This window comes from Ipomoea nil, unplaced genomic scaffold (assembly GCF_001879475.1).
Source record: "Ipomoea nil cultivar Tokyo-kokei standard unplaced genomic scaffold, Asagao_1.1 scaffold1562, whole genome shotgun sequence".
NCBI lineage: Eukaryota > Viridiplantae > Streptophyta > Magnoliopsida > Solanales > Convolvulaceae > Ipomoea > Ipomoea nil.
Genome location: NW_017617990.1, coordinates 435,429 through 462,435, shown reverse-complemented (window position 1 = coordinate 462,435; position 27,007 = coordinate 435,429). Strand labels below are relative to the sequence as shown.

The 27,007-nt window shown below is 34.5% G+C and overlaps 2 protein-coding genes and 1 pseudogene across 4 annotated transcripts; 1 reads left to right on the top strand and 2 right to left on the bottom strand.

Moving 5' to 3' along the window:
• Positions 1-605: 605 nt before the first annotated feature.
• On the top strand, positions 606-6,046 carry LOC109189749 (ankyrin repeat protein SKIP35-like). Of its 2 annotated transcripts, none has more exons than XM_019340358.1 (4): positions 606-712; positions 973-1,999; positions 3,838-4,270; positions 4,982-6,046. In XM_019340358.1, the coding sequence occupies exons 2-4, from the start codon at positions 1,347-1,349 to the stop codon at positions 5,774-5,776; spliced, it is 1,881 nt and encodes a 626-aa protein (XP_019195903.1). In that variant the 5' UTR covers positions 606-712; positions 973-1,346; the 3' UTR covers positions 5,777-6,046. The 2 variants fall into 2 exon arrangements, with proteins under 2 accessions (XP_019195903.1, XP_019195904.1); XM_019340359.1 differs by having other exon boundaries at positions 628-806.
• Positions 6,013-9,620, bottom strand: LOC109189750 (queuine tRNA-ribosyltransferase accessory subunit 2-like). 2 transcript variants are annotated; one of them, XR_002055624.1, is made up of 11 exons: positions 9,350-9,620; positions 9,081-9,255; positions 8,820-8,978; positions 8,209-8,302; positions 7,775-7,845; positions 7,442-7,493; positions 7,054-7,102; positions 6,848-6,979; positions 6,471-6,590; positions 6,194-6,385; positions 6,013-6,160 (listed from the first exon to the last, which is right to left on the bottom strand). XR_002055624.1 is itself a non-coding variant. In XM_019340361.1 (10 exons), exons 1-10 carry the CDS (start codon positions 9,559-9,561, stop codon positions 6,253-6,255), a joined length of 1,197 nt encoding a protein of 398 aa, XP_019195906.1. In that variant the 5' UTR covers positions 9,562-9,620; the 3' UTR covers positions 6,013-6,252. The 2 variants fall into 2 exon arrangements, 1 of the variants encoding a protein (XP_019195906.1); XM_019340361.1 differs by having other exon boundaries at positions 6,013-6,385.
• A 9,764-nt stretch (positions 9,621-19,384) lies between these two features.
• Positions 19,385-22,754, bottom strand: LOC109189626 (annotated as a pseudogene).
• Between the last annotated feature and the right edge of the window lie 4,253 nt (positions 22,755-27,007).

Below are 27,007 nucleotides of genomic sequence, written 5' to 3'. Positions count from 1 at the left end.
AGCCGACCCTTGTAACTCACCTTTATACGCATGAATAATAATACAACCGTATTTTACCCTATCAATATGAAAAGAAATTATGAACACACACACACACACAATATATATATATATATATATATATATATATATATATATATATATATATATATATATATATAATCATGTCCCTCAAGATGACTTAAGCGATATGGCGGTATAAATTCGATTTTTTCCATATACATAATGGTTTTGGATTAAACTTTTTATGCGCAGAAGTGTATAATTCAATTTACTTTCTCATGAGGCTCAAACATGTTTATGAGATATATCTGATTGGTGAATTTACACCTACATAAATTTAAGAAAAAATCACAATTAAGTAATGGCATAATATTTCTCTTGTGACTTATAAAACATTGAAAATATAAAGTGAAGGTGTAATGAATAATGATGTGCACAAAAGAAGGTGCACTTGGTATTTTGGTATGCTTTTTTTTTTTGGGTTATATATTTTGTATAATGCAATATAATATTGCAATGGGACTGCACACTCCACAGTCCACAGTTCAGATTCTCTCCCTCTTACATCAACTTACCAAACTACTAAAATAATATTTTATATTTTAAAATTAATTAGAGAGAGAGAGAGAGAGTAAATGCATAGTATACACTCAACCATCCAAAGGAATGAAGAACCACAGCCTCTCTCTCTCACCAATGAATCAGAAAGGTGATTCTCTCTCATCTCTCTCCACATATATTCTGCACTGCTTTTTCTGTTATTTTCTCTACTTCGTTACATTTTTCGTTGGGTTTTCTTCCGGGTAAATTTCAACATGTATTCTTCCTAGTACGTTTCGTATTTGTGTTTTTTTTTTTCTGTTCATTTTCTTTGCTTTGGATTTACGTTTATTGAATCTCCAGAGTCGATTCTTCGTTTTTACTTGTGTTTAATGGGTTGGATGATGTTTTTTTGTTATTGTTTTTTAGGTTCAACTGTGGATTCGATTGTTTGGTAGTCGGAAAGGGGCTTCCTTAGGGTTCTGATGATGAAGATGCCGGTGGTTCCGGTGGTGGTGCTTCTCATCTGAGCCCTTTTTCCCTTGCTGCTGGGATTTTTGTTCTTCTTTGATCCTTCAATTCCCTTCTTTTTGAGGAATCCAGGTCATTTTTACGCTTCAGTTTGATCTCAAATCCTCCGTGGATTTCCGTTAACTTTTCAAGGGTTTGTATGAAAGTTGTGATTCTTAAGGGATTTAGGGGACTATATTTTTCCTTTAATATGGTTAAGGCTGCTATCTGGAAGAAGTGATTCTTCTTGTCTTTGCCTAGCTTTGGGTGCTTGCTTGGTTGGACGATACAAAATGGAAGAAGATAAGGGAACATACCTGGTGGAGAATCAAGACCTGAATTTGGTTGCTGAGGATAATAATATGAGGGAGCCTCACTGCTGTGGAATGGAAGTGGAAACTGGAATCTCGGGTATGAGTGGCCAAAATTTTGTTTCCGACTCTGAGAATGGTGAGGGAAGCAATGGCAATGTGGTTTTTTCAGGACAAACCCCGCATGTGGGGAAAGATTTTAGAGGACCAGGAGGACCTTGCATTTCTGGGGTTAAGAAACATAAATTCAGACAGGCTAATTCTGATCCTGAACCTGGTAAAAATGAGAAATCTGGGCAAGAGAAGAAGCTTAGTAAACAGGACAGGATTGAGCTAGGGAGGTCATTTCAGGACGCTGTGACTTCCCATGATTGGACACATGCAGAGAGTTTGACTTTTTTGGCTGATCCACAAACTCTTAATGATGCATTATGCATTGCTCTGGATTCAATCTGGTTTTTGAGTACACAGGAGGAGTTGTGTGGTATTACTGGGTTAATTAAGAAGATTATTTCAAATGGTGCTTATGACTTTACTCGCGCAGCCCTCAGGACTTCATTCCTTGCTTCCTGTGTTTGTGCTTGCCAAAGTCGAACGATGAGCCTTTCTGATACTGTAACTGTAATGGCACAAAGGTAGTATCCTGATATCCCTATGTGTCTGTGTTTTACATGATGATGATGATGATGATGATGATGATTATTATTATTATTATTATTTTTTAAACGAAACCGAACTATTATTATGAAAATGGAAATTGATACAAAGAAAGAGGAGACATGGACCAAACCCTCAAAATAAGGTAGGGACAAACCTGTCAAAACAACTCAGTGTAAATGGTAAGTTAAAGTACTCGTGCGGCCTGACCTCACACGGACATCAACATCCTCCATCAGCAGACCACCCTCACTCTTAACATCCCCCACCCAACCATCATCCTCTGAATACTCTGCCTCCTCAAAATCCCACTTGGCATCATCAGACATTACTTGTGGGCTAAGAAGCCCATACAACCCTTGCTCCAAATACCTCCTCGGAGCCTTGCGTAAAGTGCCTGCTTGGCTCCGGTCCTATCTCCCGTCTCAGATAAAAGAGAGCTAGAAGCCTTATCCTCATCCACAACATCTTTCCCTTTACGGATTAGAGGATACCGAAGGAATTAATGCTTTGGTATTAAGCACATGAGTAAATTCTTGGGCTATGGAGGGTGAAGACAGGGGATGTAATTGAACAGACATGGGCTGACTGCCTGACTAATTATGTTAGGGGTATTTCTATCTTGGGCCATAGGAGATAAAGAATGGGCATTTAATTGAGAAGCATTGGAATCCCGTGTCTTCACCCTCCACAACATCCTTCCCTTTACGGATTAGAGGATACAGAAGGAATTGATGCTTTGGTATTAAGCACATGAGTAAATTCTTGGGCTATGGAGGGTGAATACAGGGGATGTAATTGAATAGACATGGGCTGACTGCCTGACTAATTATGTTAGGGGTATTTCTATCTTGGGCCATAGGAGATAAAGAACGGGCATTTAATTGAGAAGAATTGGAATCCCGTGTCTTCACCCTCCACAACATCCTTCCCTTTACGGATTAGAGGATACAGAAGGAATTGATGCTTTGGTATTAAGCACATGAGTAAATTCTTGGGCTATGGAGGGTGAATACAGGGGATGTAATTGAATAGACATGGGCTGACTGCCTGTACTAATTATGTTAGGGGTATTTCTATCTTGGGCCATAGGAGATAAAGAACGGGCATTTAATTGAGAAGAATTGGAATCCCGTGTCTTCACCCTCCACAACATCCTTCCCTTTACGGATTAGAGGATACCGAAGGAAATGATTCTTCGGTATTAAGCACATGAGTAAATTCTTGGGCTATGGAGGGTGAAGACATGGTATTTAAATGTTAGGGGTATTTCTATCTTGGGCCATAGGAGATAAAGACCGGGCATTTAATTGAGAAGAATTGGAATTCTTCCCAACTGTGCCGTGAGAGACAGAAGAAGAGTTTTTATAAGGCTAAAGGAGAAATTGAAGGACTAATTTGAGCGTGTTTTACATGATTGAAACTGGCATTTTAGTCATATGAAGTAGCACCAAGTATTTGCAAAATTGACAAAGGAAGTGCACATAGCTCTCATAATATCTACTCTTTTAAATGTTGATTTCTGGTCAAGTTTAGTAAAAAAATATTGTCCATTTTCTTTACACCTCTTCAAAATTGAATTGCCCTATTTCGATTGAGTTAATTTTAAGATTTATTGGTGCAATTAAGTGGTGGATAAGTTAATTGTATTCTGTTCAGTGGAGTTAATTTTAGGATTAGATGCCAGCTGCTTTATTATTATTATTATTGAAAATAGCTTTTGATGCTAATGTTCTCTGTACTTACCCTTTTCTATTTATTTTTTTTAATGTTGTCATATGTTTTTCACCTGGACTTGTATGCTCATCCTCAACAGGTTGCAGGAACGATTGCAAGAATGCAATGGAGATGAAGTTTTGAAGGCAGAAGCTGGTGCAAAGGTTCAGAAATTCACTGAATGGGCTCTTAAATGTATAGGTTTCCATTCGCGTTGCCAAGGAAACAGGGATAGGGTAGGTCATAACTCAGCTGCTGAGATAGAGTTGCAATTATCTGCTTTCAAGACCTTCCTAGACCTTGCTGGGAACAACCTTACAGGAAAAGACTTCACAGAAGCTTTTGATGCAGCATGTTTCCCCCTTACTCTCTTCTCTAGCTCATTTGATCCTGGCTGGGCATCTGGTATATCAGCAAGTGGTATCCAGGGGTTATTGGGGATGTTAGTAGAGGGGGGTGCTGACAATGTTAATCAGTGTTTTCTTGAAGCTTCACGTTTTGGTAGCACAGAGCTTGTACGCATTTTGTTGCAGGTAAGTGTTGTTACCCTGCTAAGCCTATTTCTTGTGTCCATTAGTGCTCTCTATCTTTTGGTGACTCAAAAGTTATTAAGGAAAATTCGTGTAGGATACCTTTTTACATGAGTTAAACTCATTGGTTGCCCACACCCATATGATGTGCATATAATTGTGTGTAAAGACAAACAAGTGAATAGGCAGTATTTGTTAATTTTGAGACAGCCTGAATATGGAAAGCAGACTGATAAAATGGGATGCAGGGAGTTGTCTTTTTCTTTGGGTGGAGGGATTTGTTATATAAAGGTTATTAGTGTTTTTATACCTTGTTCTATATTTTGAAGTTGAGCTCCAGAAAGCAGTGTATGCTAGGTACATGCAGAAATCATTGGGATAAAAGAGAAATTATACAGTTTCAGGCTGTACCAATCTGTTGCAGAAAATCATGGTCCTTGCATGTTGAGCTCTTGACACATCACTGCAAATCATATCTTATTATCTGTCTTTATTATACCTTAATTGAGTACTGGTCGGATTTCTTGAGCAGATTTCCTGTGGTTTCTCTAATTTATTCCTATCCTTTGATATTTCTTTTCTGGGAAGAGACAGAACATTCTAATCTCTAGTCATTTATTTCATTGGCTTTGAACTGTGCTATTTAATTGATATTTTCCCAAACTTATGACCTTGTACTTACATGATATGTTGGTGTCGTATTTACTTGTTTAGATTGCTCAAAGGAACAGCCTGGATGTTGATGTTGACCTGGCGTTAGGATTTGCTTCACATTATTGTAAAATAGGAACCATGGAATGTTTAGTGGAAGAAGGGAATGCCATGGCTTTCTTGGGGCCTTTAATGAGAGCAGCAGAGAGGGGTTGCATGCAGGTTGTTGAGTGGTTTGTTAAGAGGGGATGCAGAGACATGGAACTGTGTCTGGCCCTCACAGCCGCCACATCCAGCAGTCAGGTCAAGGTGGCGGAATATATCCTTCCACATGTCCCTCAACATACTCTTGCAGCCCTGAGCATTGAGATTCTCAAGGCGGCTGGTGAGCGAAGTAGTGGGTCTCTTGATGGGGTAGCCTTTCTTCTTAGTTCAGACTTCCTTGGAGATCCTGCTGCTACTTATGCTGTTGCCGACAGCATAGCTAGGTCGGAGGACGAGGCTGTAGCTCCGGAGCTTAGGTCTTTTCTTCACGAGCATTGGTCAGAAGCAGCAGCAATAGAAGGAAAGAGGCAAGGTGAGGAGCATTACCTGAATCTGGTGCGGATTATGAACTTGGGTGAGTCTCCAATCTGTTTGAGGGATCTTCCATCTCCACTCAGGATTGCAATAGCATACCTGCCTCTGTATAGGGAGTGTGTCAAGGCAGGAGGTTGCTTGCTATCACAGAGGCTTAGAGGACAGCTTGTGGAGGCGGCCAAAAGGCTGAGTGGAGTCACGCTTGAAGATGCTAGGCAAGGAAGAGAGTTACTGGGCATTTTAGAGCATAATCTTCCTACATTTTTGCTAAATGCATAAATTAAATTAATTACACCCCATACCCATACCATGCATGGAGTAGTAGTAAGTACAAGTTGTATTTGAGGTTCAGGAATTTTATTTTAATAATACAATAGTTAGTAGTTGGGTTCAATGGTGAGAAAGCTGCTGGGTGGAGACTATCATGATGTACAGTAGTAGAATGTTTTCTTAGAGATAAAACCACCCGCTCGGAGTTGAGTTCTGTAAGTGGAAATTGAACACAAGTATGAATATGAATATGAATATAATAATTAATTAATTTTCTAAGAATTCAAATTCTATCTTATCTTTTTTGAGCTTCAACACAACACCCCTTGTTTCTCGCTACTCAAATGTAAATAAACAAAATTATATATTTATTTTACAACTGCAAAGTTTTACTTGTAAGGAATGGAATTCTCTCTCTTGTTTTACTCAGCTCTTAAGTAGTAAAATAGATGTTATCCAAAATTGCAATTTCCAAGGAAACCTGTTCAAGCTGATGCACTGGCAAAAAGATGGTTGAGCCTATTCCTGATGAACTTCTCCCGGTATTGCTCAAAGCTTCCTTCCTTAATTGCTTCTCTAATGCAGCGGAAGAATCCCAGATAATGGTGTGTGTTGTGTCTGGAAAATGAAGCTCGCTCAACTTGGGTTTAAAATAAATCACCACAAATCATCAAATAATTAAAAGGAAGAGAGATATTCATACATTTCCAATAGAATCTGAGCCAGCATTTCATGAACATTAAACAGGTGATTAATGTATGCCTTTGTATGATTTTGACATGTATAACAGTTACAGCTGTCAACAATTGGTGATGTATCTTTCCTGCAATGTCAAGGTAAGAACAATACATTAAATTGGGAAATATAACCACAGAGCATGAGTACCTAATAAAGGAATAGCTTCATTCATCTTTTGCCTTCTTGTAGCATAATGCTATCACTTGATTCTCATAAATCCAATCCTCAATATAATTCTTAGACTTACCTTATGTCAGGTATAAGTTCAATACAAATTTTTTGCCTTCACTATACATAAAATGTCAGGTAAAGTGAGACTAATGCAAAATCTTCTAGAGTTACCTGTAAATAGTTGCTTTCAGGTTGATCTTTGTCTCATCACTACTACTTGGCTGATAATCAGTTTTATGTCGTTCACTTCTCTCAAGTGGGAAAGTGAGTGCAAAGCCGCCAAGTGTCAGATGATAGATGTAACTGCCAAGCAATTCTGATGTCAAGAGAAAGCAGGAGGAGGAAACGAAAATGATGAATTCAAATTTGGCACATACGAGGAATCAAATAGATCAATGCCTGCTGCAACTCCCTGCAAGACCTCTTCTGCAAGAAGGAAAACATTTATCCATTTAACAACAGCATCTACAAGAATTGAAATAATACTGGCGGCCATACAGGCTGGAGAAGTTTGAACTTGACTATTTGAGATTTAGCAAACATGTCAACATTGGTATTATATTTTAAGAATAAATCAATATACATGTGTGTGTTGAAGGCATTTGCCTACACCCTGAAACCTAGTAGTCCTGGACTCCCAGGATCTCTTTAAAACAAATTGTGATGTTATGATTGGTTGATGCATACCAACTAACAACGTTATCAGGGGTGGAGTATAGAGGAACTGCAAATGAAATTGGTGATAGAAATGCAAGTATTAAATACCTGGAAGTTCAAGCCCACATATCTGCCGTGGCTTTTCCTGTGGTAAAGATTCCTGCAATAAGACGTCGTAAGCCAATCTGAAAGCAGGGAATTCCTTATCACAAGCAAATATATTAATCAATCAGCCCAATATTTTTAAAAGGGTAAACAAACCCTACAAGTTGAGCATAGCATATCCAATGCATTTGATGTCAAAGGGTTCTTGGAGTTAAGAGTAAATTGCATGTTAACTAGATTTCCACAATATAGAGGGTCAGCTTTCCAAAGCAAGTCTAATTTATAGGCACAATCCTGAAATGAATGAGGAGCAGTAGTAGCAAAAAGGAGCTATACCGTAACAGCACTAAGAAGAGCAGTGCGTTCATCCATACTCTCTCCTAATCCAAAGCCACCAATCCAATAGCCTGCATCATATGTAAGAATATTAATTATATGATTACAAAACTATGAGTGTCGTAAATAGATAGAAACCAGTATTATTTTTGCTTCAGTTTGGATGGTGAGATCGTCAAATGACAAACAGTAATGACTTCATTGCCATACATGCTTTATTTGAAACGGAATGAAAGGAGTAAAGTAGATCTCCCATCTCCTTCAGTCAAGATTAGTAAAGAGGTCATAAGACAAGAAGGCCATATGATACCAACTGTAAAAACATTTGAACACAAAAACAGAGAACATTGACTTTAATAATACAGCATACCGAAAAAAGTGAGTTACAAAATCTAGCTGTGACCCTAAAAAACAAGAATATAGAACATAAATACCCGATACATTTCGCTTAGCTACTTCTTGAGCACAACGCCGTCTTTCTTCAATGCTAGAGCCTCCAACAATAGATCCAAAAGCAGTTGCACCTGTCTATACCTCACCAGTTATAAAACACTTGATGTTTTTGATAGTTCATAAGGTATCATAAGTTGAAGGGAAAACAACCTACTAACTCATTCCATAAATGAGATTTACTATGTGGATATTGTAATTTAGAGCTTGCATGTCAATAATGAATCACGGAGTTTCCTTATATGGACATAACCAAATGAACCATCTTTTTTTACAGTCTTTACTTGAATTATAAAATAAATTAGCCTAACATGATTTCGATTCTGATGTAGAACTACTAATTAAGAAGATGAGCAAACAACAATTCAGAACTCAGAAGAAGTAGAAAAGCTGAATGTAATAGAAAAAAAAACCTAAAACCAGGCAAAAAGTCACAGTAGGTCACTGTGTAAACTGACAAATGGAGATCCTGCTCTCTGTGCTAAAGATAAAAAGTTTATGCATTCCATGAAAACATTAAACATGTACTGAGAGAGGTTATATTTATAATTTACAAAAAAAAAAAAAAAAAAAAAAAAAAAAAAAAAAGTTTTACCAAGTTTAAAGTGAGACAATCATCAAGCCATCTCACAGTTCGATCAACGGATATTCTATTCCTCTTGTCCGACACCCAAGCAGGCACCTCATCAGCTAAAGTGGTCCACAAATTTGGCATCATAGAAGAAATCATTTCCATGTATGCAGCAGGTTTTATCTGGAAAAAAAAAAAAAAAGTGAATTTTATTCTGTCACATACAAATAACTGAAACCGTACGGATTAATTTATTGCATTGCAGAAAAGCGGGAAGAAAATTACCAAACTACGACCACAGGGAGTTTCGAAAGATGCTCCGGTCCTGTTAGTGCTTGTGTGCTCAGGTATAGAAATAATACAATCCCTGGGCACGGCTGCGAATATGCGGTCATTTAAACCGAGCATCTGGTGTAGTCCTCCAATGTCGGATATGGTTTTGTTAGAGACGCATCCTAAGCTGGAAAAGGAGATAACAAACTATTCAATACAAGCAAAACAGCAAACACCTGCCGTGCAAAAAGAGAGAAAGAGAGAGAGAGGGTGTTACTTACAAGTGAAGGGGACTAAACTGGAGGAGGTGAGAATCCGGCGAAGGGAGAGAGGGGAGGTGATCGGGAGGAATGAAAACGGGCAGGCCCTTGCGAGTGGTGAGGAGAAGAGCTGGAGTTTCAATAGAGTAGGGGCAGCTACCCAACTGTAAAACTCCTACGCGAGCTTTCCCGCTGCTCAAAGCCTTCACCGCGAACTTCATCTCAGTCTTCATTACTCCCTTACCCGCCGCCGCCGCCCGCTCTGCTCTTCTTTGCGTTCCAACAATGTACCATTGGGCTTTATAGACTAGTCATTTTGCGCCAAGGTTTGAGAGTTTTTTTATTTTATTTTATTTTTTTTTTTTTAAGTCAACTAGTATTTGCGCCCGTAATACAAAATAGATTAAGAATAGATTTGTTGTAATATATTAAGAATATTTGGATTCATATATAATTATTTAAATTAGAACATCAAATATTATATAGTGCAAATGAATATACGGGTTGTATCATTTATGTGTTTTTATATTATCATTGTTTGAATGTAAGCAAATAATTGCTCAAATTAATAGCTAATGTGGAGATGTATGCATGCAATACTGTAACTTTGGAGATTTTATTTATCATTGTTTAGTATTTTTTTATAAATTAGACAAATGTGTTGTTCTCTAGCAACTCAGTTATATGAATGAATTGCTATCTTAATTCATTTGTATAGAAGATTTTTTTTTTGTCTATATATATAGCAATTTTGTCATTTAAAAAAAAAACATAATATCAACGATTTTATTTACACATTATTGAAACCTCTCTGTAGACCGCATTGGTAGTAGCAACGCAATCTTGTCCATCATCGTCTAGAGCTAACACCTTCAATCGATCAGGATGGGCGACTCGGTGAAAATATATAATGGTATAATATTAGTCAATTAGCGATCCTTTATATTTTAAATGAATTAGTAATATCATATTCATTTTCATCCAATTATTCTTTTTTTTTTTATTTTTAGTCAATTAGAATATCATATGTAGTGATATTTTTACCTAATTTATGTCCATTTTTAATTGATGATGTATAATATTATTATTGAAATATTTATGTTCCATTTGTAATTTGCATTTACTATTGTTTAAAATATGCATTTACTATTGTTTAAAATATGCATTTACTATTTATGATGTAGAATATTATTATTGAAATATTGGCATTCAATTTTAGTTTCCCTTCCATTTGTAATTAAAATGCAATGATCTAACCATTTATTTTTTTCATATTAGTCAATTATGAATAATTTTTTATATGCAGTCAATTATTAATATTCATTTCCTTTTATATTTTTAGTCCATTAGTAATATCACATTCATTTTCAGTCAATTATTTCTTTTTTATTTTTAGTCATTTAATCAATTAGCGAACTAAAATATCAAATGCAATCATATTTTTACCCAATTTTCGTTTCATTTTTAATTGATGATTTAGAATATTATTATTGAAATATTTCCATTTCATTTTTAATTTTCGTTACATTTTTAATTTACCTTTACTATTGTTTAAAATATGTCTTTACTATGGATGATGTAGAATATTAGTATTGAAGTATTTCTTTTTCATTTTTAATTTACCTTTACTTGATGGTGTAGAATATTATTATTGAAATATTTTCATTCTATTGTTTAAAATTGTGAAAGATTTATGATATACTTGTGATTTGATCTATTATACGTTATAATATTATTGTGAAAAATTAAAATGCAATGATCTGACCATTTTTTTTTCTATTTTAGTCAATTATGAATTTTTTTATTATTTTCAAACAATTATTAATATTCATTTCCTTTTTCAATTAACCTAATGTTTTTGTTGCCAATCACCTTCTGCTCAGATGGCATGTAGTGATCTCTCTCATGTGGGAAGTCATGAGATTGAGCCTGTGAATTTCGTTTCTTTTTCTATTTTTAGTGAATTAAAGATCTTTTTCTATTTTAATGCTAATTTTTAATTTTACTGATTATTATTAGTATTAATTATTCAGTGAATTCATTTTTTTGAAGAAGAAAGATTAATTCATTAAATCAGAATCAAGAATGTTAACAAGAAAGGCAGGTGGCTCATCTAACCACTCACCGCAACCTGACACAGAAAAGGCCTCCCTAGCAACAGTGTGGGCAACACAATTCGCAGATCGCTTAACATGACAGAATTTCACATCTTCAATCTCAGATGCCAAATTCTTTACATCATCCACTAAATAACCAAAAACTGAAATAAAAGAAGCTGAAGTAATTGCATTAAAAACAACCTGACAATCTGTTTCCACATCTACCGTACCAAACCTGTGCCCCTTAGCCAACTCAACGCCTCCCGAATAGAAAGCACCTCTGCTTTCCTAACCACACACAACCCGGGCATTTTTATGTTCTTAGCAGCCAGAAAATTTCCAACATCATCACGCAAGACCCAACCGAAACCCATAGCATTATCATCTACATTTAGCGCAGCATCCGTATTAAGTTTTAGCCTTCCATGTGCTGGCCTAACCCAAGTAGCCACGGCATGTGTACCTGAGTGGGCATCCCCAGCTGACAACTTCTCGTTCGCATTTCTCCAACAACCCAGAAACACCAACGCCCTATGCATCATAGTACACAAATCATAATCAATGCCCTTCCACACACTCTCATTCCTACTGCTCCACACACCCCAACAAGCCATAACAAACTTTGATTTCGAAAATAAATCTAATGTGCCCAAAGCCCAAAAAAACAGTCACCGAGATGATTACCATCGTAGGCACTCACATGCGACATCTCCAGCTTGTTCCAAAACCGACTGCCCCCCCACACTGGATAAAAAGGTGCATGGCCGACTCCTGTACTTGTCTGCACATATGACAATTCAATAAGCATGATACATTCTTAGTCAACAATATATCACGTGTAGGAAGATAGAGGGACGCTAACTGCCAACAAAAACTCTTCACCTTAGGAGGGACATGCAAACTCCAAATACTTGCCCATGGGCGATCGCTTGTAGCCACCAAAGTAAGCTGCTTATAGCATGACTTAACCGAATACGCACCTTTCTGTTCCCATTGCCAAAATCACTGATCACGAGGCTTCCGAATACTGACAGGAATATTCAAAATTAAATTAGCATCACGGGCATTAAAAATATCCTTAACACAATCCACATCCCAACCAGTACCATGTAAATTCATCAGGGAGGACACCGGGGCTTGATAAATTGTCTGATGCAACTCCGTTTCCACAAACGGATTATCATCCACTGGTAGCCAAAGATCCCTGCCTATTATAGTCCCATTACCATCGCCTATTACCCTTCGACAGCCCTCCTTCAAGCAGCCTTTAACTGCTAACATACCCCGCCATATGTATGACAGATTGCTCCCCTCCCTGGCATCAAAAAAAGTCACAGTCAGGATAATAGCGTGACTTAAACACACGTGCTACTAGACTTGTGGGGTTGGAAATCAACCTCCAAGCCTGCTTTCCAATGAGAGCTTTATTCATCTCATGAAGGCGTCTAAAACCCATTCCACCACACGCTTTAGGCCTTGACAAACCCTCCCATGAACGCCATCGTATTCCACGGCCATTTCCCACATCACCAGTCCACCAGTACTGATTCATAATTACCTCAATTTCCCGACAAAGGCCCAAGGGGAGCAGAAACACCATCATAGCATATGCCGGCATTGCCTGCAAAACATTTTTCAATAGAACCTCCCTCCCAGCTTTTGACAGGAACTTGGCATTCCAAGAACGAACCCTGGTGAGTATACGATCCTTTAGAAACCCCAGTATGGCCTTCTTTCTCCTTCCCACTAGGGATGGCAACCTCAAGTTCTTTTCTATTTTTCGTAAATTATGGATCTTCTTTTTTTTTTTTCAAATTTTCTGGTAGGATTTATTTATTTTTAATGTTATTCTTATTATGACCTTTTTTTTTTTATAACAATCTTTCATTTCCTTTTTTTTCAATGAATTAAGAATCATTTTTTATTTTCAATTTTACTGATTATTATTAGTATTAATCAGTAAATTTCGTTTATTTTTTCATTTTTAGTGAAATAAGGATCTTTGTTTTTTTTTTTCATATTTTACTGCTAATTTTTACTGATTATTATTAGTATTAATTAATATTAATTAATTAATTAATCAGTAAATTCCGTTTCATTTTCTATTTCTCGTGAATTAAGAAACTTTTTTTATTATTTTAATTTTTGGTAGAATTTTTTTTTTTAATGTTATTCTTATTATGACCTTCTTCTTTTTTTTTCCACACCCTTCCATTTCTTTTTTTTTTTTTCTATTTTCATTGAATTAAGACTCATTTTTTACTTTCCTATTTTATCAATTATTATTAGTCATAAATAGTAAATTCCGTTTATATTTTCATTTTTAGTGAATTAAAGATCCTTTTTTTTACTGATTATTGTTAGTATTAATTAATTAGTGAATTTCGTTTCTTTTTCTATTTTTTGTGAATTAAGGATTTTTTCTATATATATATATATATATATATATATATATATATATATATATATATATATATATATATATATATATATATATATATGTATGTATGTATGTATGTATATAATTTATTAAATTAGAAATTATAAAAATAAAAAATGATTAAATTGTGTAAATTATATCAGTGAATATTACGGATTATTTGTTTAGAGAAATTGCTTACTGGAAAAATTTAGTGAATCATTTTATTATAAGCAGTAAAAAATTGTGTATATAAATTAATAAATTAGTTGTATAAATTAAAAATGAAAAAAACGGAAGTACATACTTAAAATTAGATTTCTAACTTATTTAATTTTCAGAATTTTGGAATAAATTTGTAATTGTAAATAGTAAGGTAAGAATAATTCTTATGCAATATATGATTTGGCAACTCAATTAATATTAAGATCCCGTGCAATGAACATGTATTTCATCTTGTGCACTCATTTAAACAGTAATTTATTTTTATAAAATAATTATGCATAATAAATTAATATTATGCTAATTAATAACTAATAAAATTTATTATTAATTTGACCATTAAAATTAGTCTGGATGGAAAACAAACATATATGGATTGGTTCAATAAATCGTAAATATTATCAATTGTTTGGTTAGAAAATAATCATTATCAATTGATTAAATTGATAAATTATACTTAAGATAAATATTACGAATTATTTACTTATATAAAATTTTTATTGAATTATTTTATAATAAGTTGCGAAAAATTTTATATATATATATATATATATATATATATATATATATATATATATATATATATATATATAACATTTTGGTTATTGGTTATATACCATATTATGAATTTATGTCCATATGAGAATATGAAAAGAATAAATGTACAACTTAATTAATACTACGTATTACATAATACCATACCTAATATTACTATACATAATATCATACGTAATTATTATTTTTAATACCATGCATACGATTACCATATATACATACTTGAATTGGTTATCAATATAGATTTCTAAATTGGTTATAAATCATATTATGGTATTACGTCCATATGAAATAATATTAACATACATAAGATTACCATACATACTTGTTAATATTTAGATTTATTAAGTTGGTTAAAATTCATATTATGGTAAAATAATTCTTATGCAATATACGATTTGACAACTCAATTAATATTAAGATTCCGTGCAATGAACATATATTCCAACATGTGTACTCATTTGACCAAAAATATGAAGGTTGGTTCAATAAATCATAAATATTACCAATTGTTTGGTTAGAGAATAATCTTTATCAAATAAAAAATAATTAAATCTCAATTATATTCATATGTTGCTGCTTTAGGCTTTTGTCAAGGAGATCCTCAACACATTGCCATGGCTCCAAATCCTTGTGTTACTCCTATTGGTGTTAAAAGGGCCGTCACATCATAAAAAAGAAATATTAATTAATAGTCCAAACTCATTCAATGATGTCCCTCTCATCTCATGCAAATGAACCTCTAGATCTAGTTGCTTAGAGTCCACTAATAATCAAATGGTCAGTTTTTTTTTTCTATCACTATGAATCGTGCATTATTTAATCCTGCCAGAGTTCAATAATAAATAACTTTTAATGGATTGAGATAAGGTATTAGAGAAATACCTTTTAATGGGTTGAACAAACTCGTTCAGATTGATGATGAAGAAGATGAAGTGAAAAGTGCATTACTTGCCCTCAAGCACAAACCTTATGCACAAAAGGTTGATGGTACTGAAAATCATGAGATAAACATATATGTTTTGGGCTATTTTCATCAAAATTATTATAAAGATAGATGTTATAGACTATTTATGTATCTCATATAATTTATGAGGTCTTAAAAAACAGTAAAAATTGAAAGAAACAATATTAAACTCAATATTGATGTTTAACGAACTTACTCTCTGGATTAGCTTATATATATGATCAATATATTCATAGTTTATATAATATATGTAGATATATTTTAAATTTCACCAATGGTATGATTTTTTTATTCTTTGGCTATGAATGTCTCTTGATCTCAATGGCTATGAATGAAATGAAAGAAATGTGTTAGGGATCAGGAGACATTTTAATGGAAGAAATATGTCTCTTGAAATTTAAAAGAAATGTTTAACGAAATATATATTGAACATATATATAGATACCTAACGCAGAGAATATGGGTTTTGTTCATCATCTTCTCGAAGCTCACTGTTCTCTACACCATTGCTATGCAGTTGCAGAGAATATTCCCTTTCGTTCTTTGTAACTTGGTACTGTTTGTATTGAAGAAAATATGATGTATATATAGGTTTTTAGATATGATTAAGGGTAACAATTATAATTTTTATTATATTACCAATTACCAATTAAAATTAGGGTTACCATTTTACATTTGCTTACCAAAAAATTATATATAGATACCTAATTTATATTTGAAGAATATATTTACCTAATTTACATAAATGAATAATATATAATATATAATAATTTCTATATTTCAATAATTAATTAAATTAAAAAATTAGAATATTACATAAATGCCCCTAAGTTTTGGGGGTAAAATTTAGGAAGGAGGATTTTACTTTTATATGTATATAGATAGATATAGATATAGATATATAGATTTCAAAACTTTATTAAAAAAAATTAACATTTTGAAATAAAACGATTAGCATAATCATGATCTAGCATCTCATAATGAAGTAGCAATATTGTTGCAAATCTAATAATAATAATAATATTTGCGGTGAAAGTTGCGGATAAAGGAGGAGAGAAAAGGATTTTAATTGGGAAGGGTAAATTATGTCATTTATTTGAAATAATGAGGATAAAGATGGAAAAAAAAAAGTTAGGAAGCTATGAGCTTATTTTGGAACGCTAGGTAGCGTTCCAAAATAAGCTCTTATTTTAGAACATTACCAAACAGAACTTATAGCTTATTAGTAGCTTAAAATAAGCTATAAGCTCCTAAATAAGCTCTGCCAAACAGAGCCAAAAGGTCTTATAAATGATGGCTCAAAAGTGATCATAAATCATACTCAGTCCATTCGGCCTATACTAATCTAAAGAAACTTAAATAAGGGATGGACCTAAGCCCTAACAGGATAGGCCTAAAGAATGAAAGAATATAATAAAATAAAAATAAGAGGGATGCTGAAATGAAGGTGCAGAATCCCCTTATAGGCGCCAGATCTACCAGTAGAAGTCAGACGCAGGCTATCAGCGGGCTATCAATCTCTTCCTCCGCAAAATCCGGCAGCATAGCGGATGTTTCTAAGAGAATGTACTCTTGCGCCACCATGACGCACCACTACAAAGTTGCAATGGTTCTTACCTTTATCAATTTTTATTATTTGATTTTTAATTGGAACATAAATGATTTTTTAATTATTAATTTTTATTAATTTTTGTTTTCGACTCTTAATATAATTATAAATAGTCCTTTGATTCTTAATTTTGTTCCATATTTCATCGTTCAACTAAATATTCATTAAATAAACATTAAATTTAAGAATAATAATGTAAATATTAACTTATTGTTGAGATGGACAAATTGATTTAATAAATTTTGCATTTTTATTTGAAGTCAAAACATACACAATACGCCATATGAAAGGTTGTGGATTTGAGTCTCAATACAAATATTGCATTGTAACAGAGTCACTCAGTAGTACTAAAAAAAAACATACACAATACCATGTTTGTTTGCATGTTTTTGATATCCTTTTATTGAATTCAAACTTTTAAGTAATTATAAAACTCATTACCATTTCTCTCTCATATTATTGAATAATAAAATAATAAATGAAAGAAGAATTGTTTTAATCAAAAAGTCATTCTCTATGTATTAAATATGAAACATTAATATATATATATATATATATATATATATATATATATATATATATATCCAATTTCCGGTGCGGCGAAATCCTCCTGTTCGGTCGTGTGGCGGTTTTCAGAATACACTAATAGTTAAGCAAAATATACATCATCAACGTTACGAAATGCACTACAAAAACACACACAAATTAAGTACGCATCACCAACAACATAGATATGACTAAAAGCACCACTAGTGTTCAGAAATACACCATTAGTGGGAGGGAGGTATATGGTGTATTTTTTTTGAATGTATTGTGTGTTTTTTGGTGTATTTTTACATTTTATTGTTGTGTGTTTCCCTTACACTGTTGGTGCATATTGCTAACACTGTTGGTGTATTCTGAAAACCGATGCACGACCACACGGGAGGGTCTCGCCGCATTTGAACTTTTTCCTCTATATATAATCGGGATCAAATAAGAACCCGTCTTCTCATACGAACGTAGAATTACTTGCAACTCGTAATGCCTAGTAAAGTATTTACACCCCTTAGTTTCTTCTATTACACACACACACACACACACAAAAAAAAAAAAAAAAAAAAAAAAAAAAAAAAAAAAAAAAAAAAAAAAAAAAAGAAAGAAAGAAGGGAAAATGGCACTTTTTCCCCCTGTGTTATATACTTATAGCACTTTTTCCCCCTATATTATTTAAGTGGCAATTTCCCCCCCTGATATATTAAATGGACATATTTACCCTTAAAATAAATATTTCATTTATTTTACTTCTCCAACAAATTATAACCACAATTTGAAAAAATAAAATACATTAATTGTTGAATTTAGAATACTTTAAAAATAAAAAAATAAAATTTTAAAATAATGTTTGAACCAACAGTTCAAATTGGATCCGAAATTGTGAAACAATGATTCAAAATAAAAACCAAATCGCGATTATATATACTTATATGTGAGAGTCAATATAAATGTGAAAAAAATATACACTATTTGCAAATATTATAATTCTAATTTTAAGCTATTGCTAGTATTTGTTCCGATTTGAACCTCTGGTTCACGGTTCAGAATCTATTTTTTCCACTTCACAATTTTAATAAACGGAAACCCAAATATTGGGTTATGTTATGAATCATAACCGAATTTTTTTTTATTTGATTGCTATAGTGTTCGGTTCAGTTCGAACCGAACCGTGGCCATCCCTACGTATAAACAATAATTTGTTGAACAAGAGAAATAAATAAAATATGTATTTTAAGGGTAAAAATGTCTATTTAATATTATCAGGGAGAAAAACTGCCACTTTTATAATAATTGAGGGGGCAAATGTGGATGCATGAATAACTCAGGGGAAAAAAGTGCTATAAGCATATAACATAGGGGGAAAAAGTGCCATTTTCCCCAGAAAGAAAGATAAATAGTTGTAATAGTAGTAGTTAGAAGATTTATTGTCTGTTTTTTTTTTTTTTTTTTTTTTTAAAATCTTAAATTTTGAAAGAAATATTAAACAAGCTCTTGGCGTTTGAGCTACCTATTACGACTTACAATTTAGTGGCGGATTTAGGACACATAAGAAGTAGTCCTAGTGATAATTGAGAAAATTTATCTTATACTATCTTTCTTTCTGTATGGAAAGATAAACAAATTGTAGATAAAGAAATAAAGTTGGGCCTAAAATTCATAATACATTATAGACCTGAGAATGTAATCTCATATAATTCTTTTCATTCAATACTAGATTGCTACTCATTTCAGATATCCTTAAAGATTGCAAACAAATCGCCATTGATGTAATCATTATCGACCAAACTGACCAAGAAGTGTGTGTTCTGGACCTGCAAGGACGGATAAACAATATGAAGAACACATATTATTATTTTCCAGATTGATAGTAAATATGAGATTGATGAACATAGATGAAGAGACATACTTGTTCAAGTACTTTCCTAGATGGATCAGTCTCGGGGTATAATTGCGCCCAGCCCTTTGTCCAGAATTCAAAAGCCTCATCTTTCAATATCATGAAGCTAGCGGGATCTACAACTGTTGGTTGAATTATCTCTTTTGCTGGGAACTGGGAAGACCCCCCATGTTACAGCATTAACATCAGTTTGATTGACATTTGAAATCAAAGTTCCTTCTTTATTTACTCCCAGATATGTAAGAGAGGGGAAGGCTTTGCATTTCTCAACTAGAGCATTCAACTTCTGTCCTGAGCACAAAAACTCCAAATATGCCTTCTGATACACATATCCGCCAGGTCCACCCCATCCTGCAAATGGAAGTTACTCTGATCTAGTCAAAACAATCCAATTAACCTTTTACACACCCCATCTTGCAATCATCTTTACAATTTTTCTTAGCCTCTTAGGGGTTCACGATGGGGAGAATCTACAAAACTTCTAATGCACCCACTGAGTCACTGTGTGTAAATGGGAACAACTGAGAAAGTAAAGTGAATCTCCTAAAAAGGGAAATTAGTAACCAAACCCAGGTCAGTTTTGCTGCTTCTTGAACCAAAACCAAACTCAGCACAACATGGTTTCTTTTTTTTTTTTTTTTTTTTTTTTTTTTTTTTTTTAGACAAACATTTTTTAAAATAAAAAATGAGCAAAAGATGTTTCACAAATTGGCCACAAGCATAAACCACTGGAAAGAGAAGAAACCAACTTATCCCCTTGCTCCCTTTGTATCCACAATTTAACATAAAATTATTACTCACTTTCCAGCCATAAAGTTGTAGAAATATTTAAGTAATCCCAAGGCACCAACTGATCCATTCTGCTCCCTTCACGACCACGATCAAAAATATAACAATTACTCTCATTTTCCAGCTTTGAAGTTGTAGAAATATTTAAAGTAATCTTAAACACCAACTGATCCATTCTGCTCGATGCTCTACCTGATCCCTACCTCATTAGGCTGGAATCCAAATTTCCAATGCAGTCTTATTGTCATTTCCTTGAGCCCTTGCCCTTCTTACTCTAGTCTAGTCAAGTAATTTATGAGGTTGTTCACTTGATTCTCAGGTACCATGGTGATCCCAATCTTTTAGATCCTGTGTTAAGCCCGAACCTATACTTGACCCCAACATATCATAGAACAAAAGGTTTTATAAGACACTACTGAAGACAATAAGGCATACCTTTTAGTTATACGGAGTATTATTTTAACCAAGTCCTATGGATACATAAAACCATTTCTCGGTTTCACTACAAAACCATGTATCTTTCCATGCAAAGCTAAGCACTCTTGGAGGCTTGGAGTAATTTAGTCTAATAAAGAAAAGCTAAAAGTGATCACTCTTACCAACAATAGGGGAGTCCGATTTTTGTCCATTAACTGCTGGTTGGCTGTTGATGGTAAGGAACCCTCTCAGGTTAACAGTTCCCAACTGTTCATTAATGATTTGTGTTTCTGGCTGAAGCCCATCCAATTCAGACCACGGATTGCTTCTCAACTTTCCAAGAGCATATTTGGAAAATATCTGACTTGCTATAATTTCATAAGCACCAAAATTAAATGGGAAGCCAAAAACATATAAACTGTCAGGTTAAGGCAAATTCCATCTGAAAAGCATACCTCGCAAATGTCGTCAATGTTATTCAAAGGAACCACCCATTCTTCATGAAGCTTCGTATCACGTGTACGTGGTCGCATGAACTATTAAAAGAGTTACTATATCACTGAATAATAAATAAATCCAAATTACATAATTGAAATAAACTCAAGCAAAGGGCTTGAGAGGCAGGGAGAACTGGGCATTCCATTGTGTAGGAGTAACCGTAGTCCCCATACCACTCGTTTCAAGAAAAACACAGTAACATTATAAAGGTGAATACATGCTTGTGACTCAGTGTTAATGAAAGAACACTAAACCATATAAACAGTGAATGAATATCAAAGGATCTTATCCAAAAGACTGCCCTTAGGCTCCATTTTGGCTGTTTAGAACTTTTTCTTTTTGCCCTTTCAGGGTATACTTTGAGGAATTGTCAACATTTCCACCCATGGGGTGCAAAATTTTCCTTGATCTGTAGCATATCACCCAAGAGCAATGAGATTAGATATATCCATGGGATAGGGTGAGGCATTGACATTTATGAATGCTGCCAAATGTCCAATCCAAACCAAAGTGTAAACATGACAAGCCCATTCATGGAAGCCAGAGGGATTCCCTTCATATGATGAAATTGTATTTGTTATGGACAAGTCTTGTTGGCTGCTCATACAATTTATTAGATTTGCTTTGAATAATTTTTCACTCTCTTTTGTGATATATGCAAACTATGAAATTCCATAATTTCAGCCAACTTATATGCCATCTCATTTGAAATATAGGTCCAACGAGAAGTAAAAACAGACCAGATATCACTAAATGACTGAACATAAGAGTTCATTTTCACCTGATGGTCGGTGGGTGCTCCATATGATGCATTGCGAGAATCACCCCATCGGCCATGTGGATATTCATCCCAGCCTATGGTTCTGGTTATGTAGCTTTTTGGACGATTGGCAATAAATATCAGATGCTGCCCACAACTGGGGGAAGTTCATTGACATGATTATCATCAAAACTTGTAAAAGAAAGTATGCAATCTTCTAATACCTGGGCACTAAAAAGTGTATGGCATCAATACCTTGGTTTTGCAGAATCCAGGATACGCAAGAAGCCCTTGTAATTGTTGATGGGCATAATACCGGGAACAATGGGGCATTTTATCCCAATTTCGTTCACAAATTTGAGGAAGATATGAGTGGCATAGAAGAGCTGAGTAATAATGAGGTCTGCTCCGGCATCAACCTTATAGAGTCTAGATTGGTAGTTAGGAATGCAAGAAATGAGTGAGGAGATAGATAAGCAAAACCTTTCTCTTGAGGTAGGCAAGGTCATTCTGGTAGGCCTCTCCAGTAGGAGAGATAACATCAACGTGTGCCTCTGTTGGGAAGAAGAAGAGCAAAATGAAGGTGAAGAACAAGTATTTCCAATACTGAATTGAATCGGAGCAGAGCGTTATACTGACCATACTTAGTACCACTATAAATTGTTTGACTTGGTTTAAAAATTAATTTTTAAAAATCAATATAAGTGTTTGGTTATTTAACTTTTATACTTTAAAATGTTAAAATTCAAAAAGCTAACTTTTTGAAAAAAAAAAAAATTATACCAATCAATTATCACTAACAACTAATTTATCAACTTCTACAATTATCAACTCTCTAATTAAGAAGAGATTTGTTTGTTTGGCATACCGGGAGTAATTCCGAAGTATTTGTCACGAATGTGCTTGGAATGAGGAATGAGGAAAAATAAGAATAGAGAGACAAAGAGTCAAACACATTGTATGCATATATGCAGATAGAGTAAAGAGCACCGACGAGATCTAAAGCGCATGCAGGAGAAGCCATTGTCGACCTGGACGAAGTTGTTCTGGATGGTCGATCTTGTGGACGGGCATGTTAGTGCAGGTGAGGTGCATCATGGCCATCCGGTTGGCGATGTCGAGGGAGGGTGAGATCGCAGAAGGTAGGGTTATGAACCACCATTCGATCCATCCGCTCCAACAAGTTGTCCACACCATCCTCGATCGGTCTTGGGAAGGAGAAAACCACGTCGCCAGTAGTGCCATTGCAACTGCCCTCCTCGACACTCGATCACCTTCATTTCTCAATTCTCACTCAACTTCAGATCAGTTCAGTTCAGTTCGACAACCAAAGCTTAAGCCACACTTCTTCTTTATAGTATCCAATCCCTACCAAACACCAGCCTAGTGGCCAGTGGACTGCACTACACTACACATCATCAACTACTTTCACATCAAATTCTACGCTGAGAGGTCCCGCCAACCAACCCCAAACTACCCAATTACCGTCATCCAATTTCGTAATTTCACGTTTATATATACTACTAGTTTTTTACGCGATTGGGATAATGCTCAATATTTTATTTTTTTTTAAATAAGCACTTTAAAGTATATCAAGACAAGATTATATTGAAATTGTTCAGATAATTGAATGTTAAATTTGCGTATTTAAATAGGTAATTCTAAATTTACAAATGCAAGATAATATAATCAATATTGATTATAATTGTCAATAAAATAATTGTATAGGTATGGTTGAAACCAAATACGGGACATAAGAGAGAGCAAATAAAATTAGGGCATAAAATATTAAATATATACTAATATTGAAAAGTTAACTGTTGATTGCCAAACAGGATATTGCGAGATAGTTTCCCACTTCAAATTGTTGTGTGATTTGAATATTCTTTTTGTCAATAAATCCCTCAAGTAGTTAAGACGATTGGCTTAATTATATTTTTATATATTTATATTTTTTTAAAATAATAATTATTATTATTATTATTGAAAATTTGTAAAGCGCAGCACCAAAACTGAAGTTGTAACACAAATAATTTGTAACGCAGTTCGGGCAAACAACCCTAATCTGCGAGGCACTTCTCAATTTGAGAACTTGCCTAAATCCACTAAAAGCTCAATATTTAAAGTACACTGTTTGGAACCTGAAATTACACAATAGAATGATCTTTCCTACCAAACTATTGAAACCTAAACACATGTACTACTTTCTAGGGGAATTTAGTATCCTATTCTCAAAGACTCTCGTACCTCACAAGATTAATGTTGAATGCTTGAATTCTACAAGAAAGGACAACCCCTATTTATAGTAGGTATTCCTAACAGATTCGTGAATAATAAAGCTATTCCTAATCAGACTAGAACTAAAAACTTCAATAACACTTCCTTTTAGAACTAGTACTCTTCAATAACTACTCCTCTTAGGCTTGGTATTCCTTTATAGATCTGGAATTCCTTTTGCACATAACTTTGACAAAACACTTTGAGTCAACAATCTCCCCCTTTGTCAAATTTTTGGCAAAAATCTTGATCTCATAGTGGCTTGATTTCCTATTCTTCTCCCCCTTAGTTGATTCTTCTCTCCCTAAACTTGATTCCTGGAATTCTTGAAAAAAAAAAAAACTTTGAAACTTGTATTTGAATGTATGAGTGAAGAGAATTCTTCACTGTCTCTGTACATTTTACCAATGTGTGGTAAAGTAGGTCCACACAGTCACAAAAGTTGAGGATTTGATCATAGATAAGTTCAAGTGGTTTTGGATCTTATATGGGCCCTAAGACATACCCAATCTCTTAAAGAGGCAGAAAAAATGCAACCCATTTTATATATATATATATATATATATATATATATATATATATATATATATATATATATATATATATATAACCATTGGGAACATCATTTATATATATTTCACAGACTATTAGGCATTGGTCGGTTCAAAGAAGAGACCTAATAATTTTGTCCATTTGTCATCAAATGATCATTTTGGAATCAAGCTTTCCACAAATTGGGAATTGTGTGAAGATTTGTACTGAAAAACAATGGGCCAAGGCTGAAGCCGGTGACCCATTACATGGTTGAAGCCCATTTTTATTGCCTGAATATTCTCTGTGGAAACAACAAAAATCCATCCGACAGCAACGAAATCTCAGATGCCTATTGATTGTATCTCAAAATTAGTCGTACATAAATCAGCTGTTTAGAGCACCTCGTTAGGAATCAGTTCAGCTATGGCTTTCCAATACTGTTTATCAGCTTCTTTATGGAACTTCTCTTGATTCCCCAGCTTCTTTAAAAGCTCAAGTCGGACCAACAAATTAAAGTTTTGGATCTGTAAATCAAACTTCGCCATTCACGTAGGGCAAAGCCCGCCTCATGCATTTCATTTGGAGGAGGAAGCACCGGGCCATCAGAGATGAATATTCCGGTGGAATCTTCTCCGAGATCATATGGATTTCCATTGCCGTTTGAAACCGGAACGGTAGAGGATCCGAAAGTTGGGTGCGGATCCGACCCGAATCCATAGGGATCGGGACTGTGGACGGATTGAGGAGAGTGCTCAACTGTCACTTCATCGTACTCTCCCGGAAATCCCCCGGCTGATTGGCACGGTGGCGCGTATCCGCCGTAACTGCCGTCATCAAACGGTGGAGGAGCCGTTCTGACGTGTTCATCCATGGTAGATACATCGAAGATGCTGATTTCCCCGTCTTCTTTTCTTGATTTTCCGGTGATCCTTCGCACCAGGCTCTCTTCTGGGTTGTTGTGGTAGCAAGAAAATGAAGTCACCCGAAGACTCATGTCATTGGCTTCCATGGAGATTATTATAATAACCGGACAGTAACGGGTTTTGATTGGAAATCAGTCTCGTACTTGTATTCATTTATACAAACCCCTCTCGCATTTGGGTGCGCCCCAACTGTTCGACAGAATTTCGGAGTCATTGTAAGTGCAATCCAAACTTCATATTTTGTTCACATATGTCATAGCTCAACTTTATACCCCAATCATGTATATCTGTTACAGTTTTAAGGCATCATCAATGTTTTTTTTTTGGGATCAAACTTGGAGGTGTGGCAGTATACTCCTTTTATTTTGTGGAAATCTTGTTTCTTTCCTCTAGTCTTTATTGTTTGATTGAGATCTCCCATGATATTTTCCAAAGGATGATTTTTCTGAGTAGAATGACTTTTATCCTTTTCTTCATTTGGCTCTATTTCTGTTCTGCAATTCTACATATCATTAGTCAGAGGTGTTGGAACAGTTGTTTCAACAACTCTTGGACTTTTGTCATCATCAGTGGTTATTGTTGGAGTTACATCATCAATGATCACACTGTTTGATGAATAGCCTGGGGATGCTCCTTGGTCATGAAAATTTATGTGTCCCATACGTTGGTGCCATAATTGTGTTTGACTGATGGTTGTCTGTAAACCGGATAGATCACTATCCCATGTGTAGCATTTGTTTGTAGACCTTTTTCCCATCATGACGCAATCATGATTCTGATTAAACACATTGCAACTGTCTCTAGAGAACTCTACTTTGAGTTCATCTTCACAAAGCTGACTTATGCTGATTAGATTTGCTTTTAGGCTTTGTACTAAAAGGACTTTTGACAACTTAGGCAGCCCATGGACATTCAAGGTACCATTTGCAATAATTTGTCCTTTTCCACCGTCTCCAAAAGTGACATGCCCTTCATTTTTGTACTGGATGTTCTCAAGATTTTTTGAATTTCCAGTCATATGCCTTGAACATCCGCTGTCAAAGTACCATATATCTTGCTCTTTGTTTGTTTTGGAGGTATATGCAACATTTTGGTCTTTTCTTACCCAGATTTTCTTACTATTATTTCTGTTCTGTGTTAGCCATACTCTGTTGTTCTGTCTGTAGTAAAGATCAT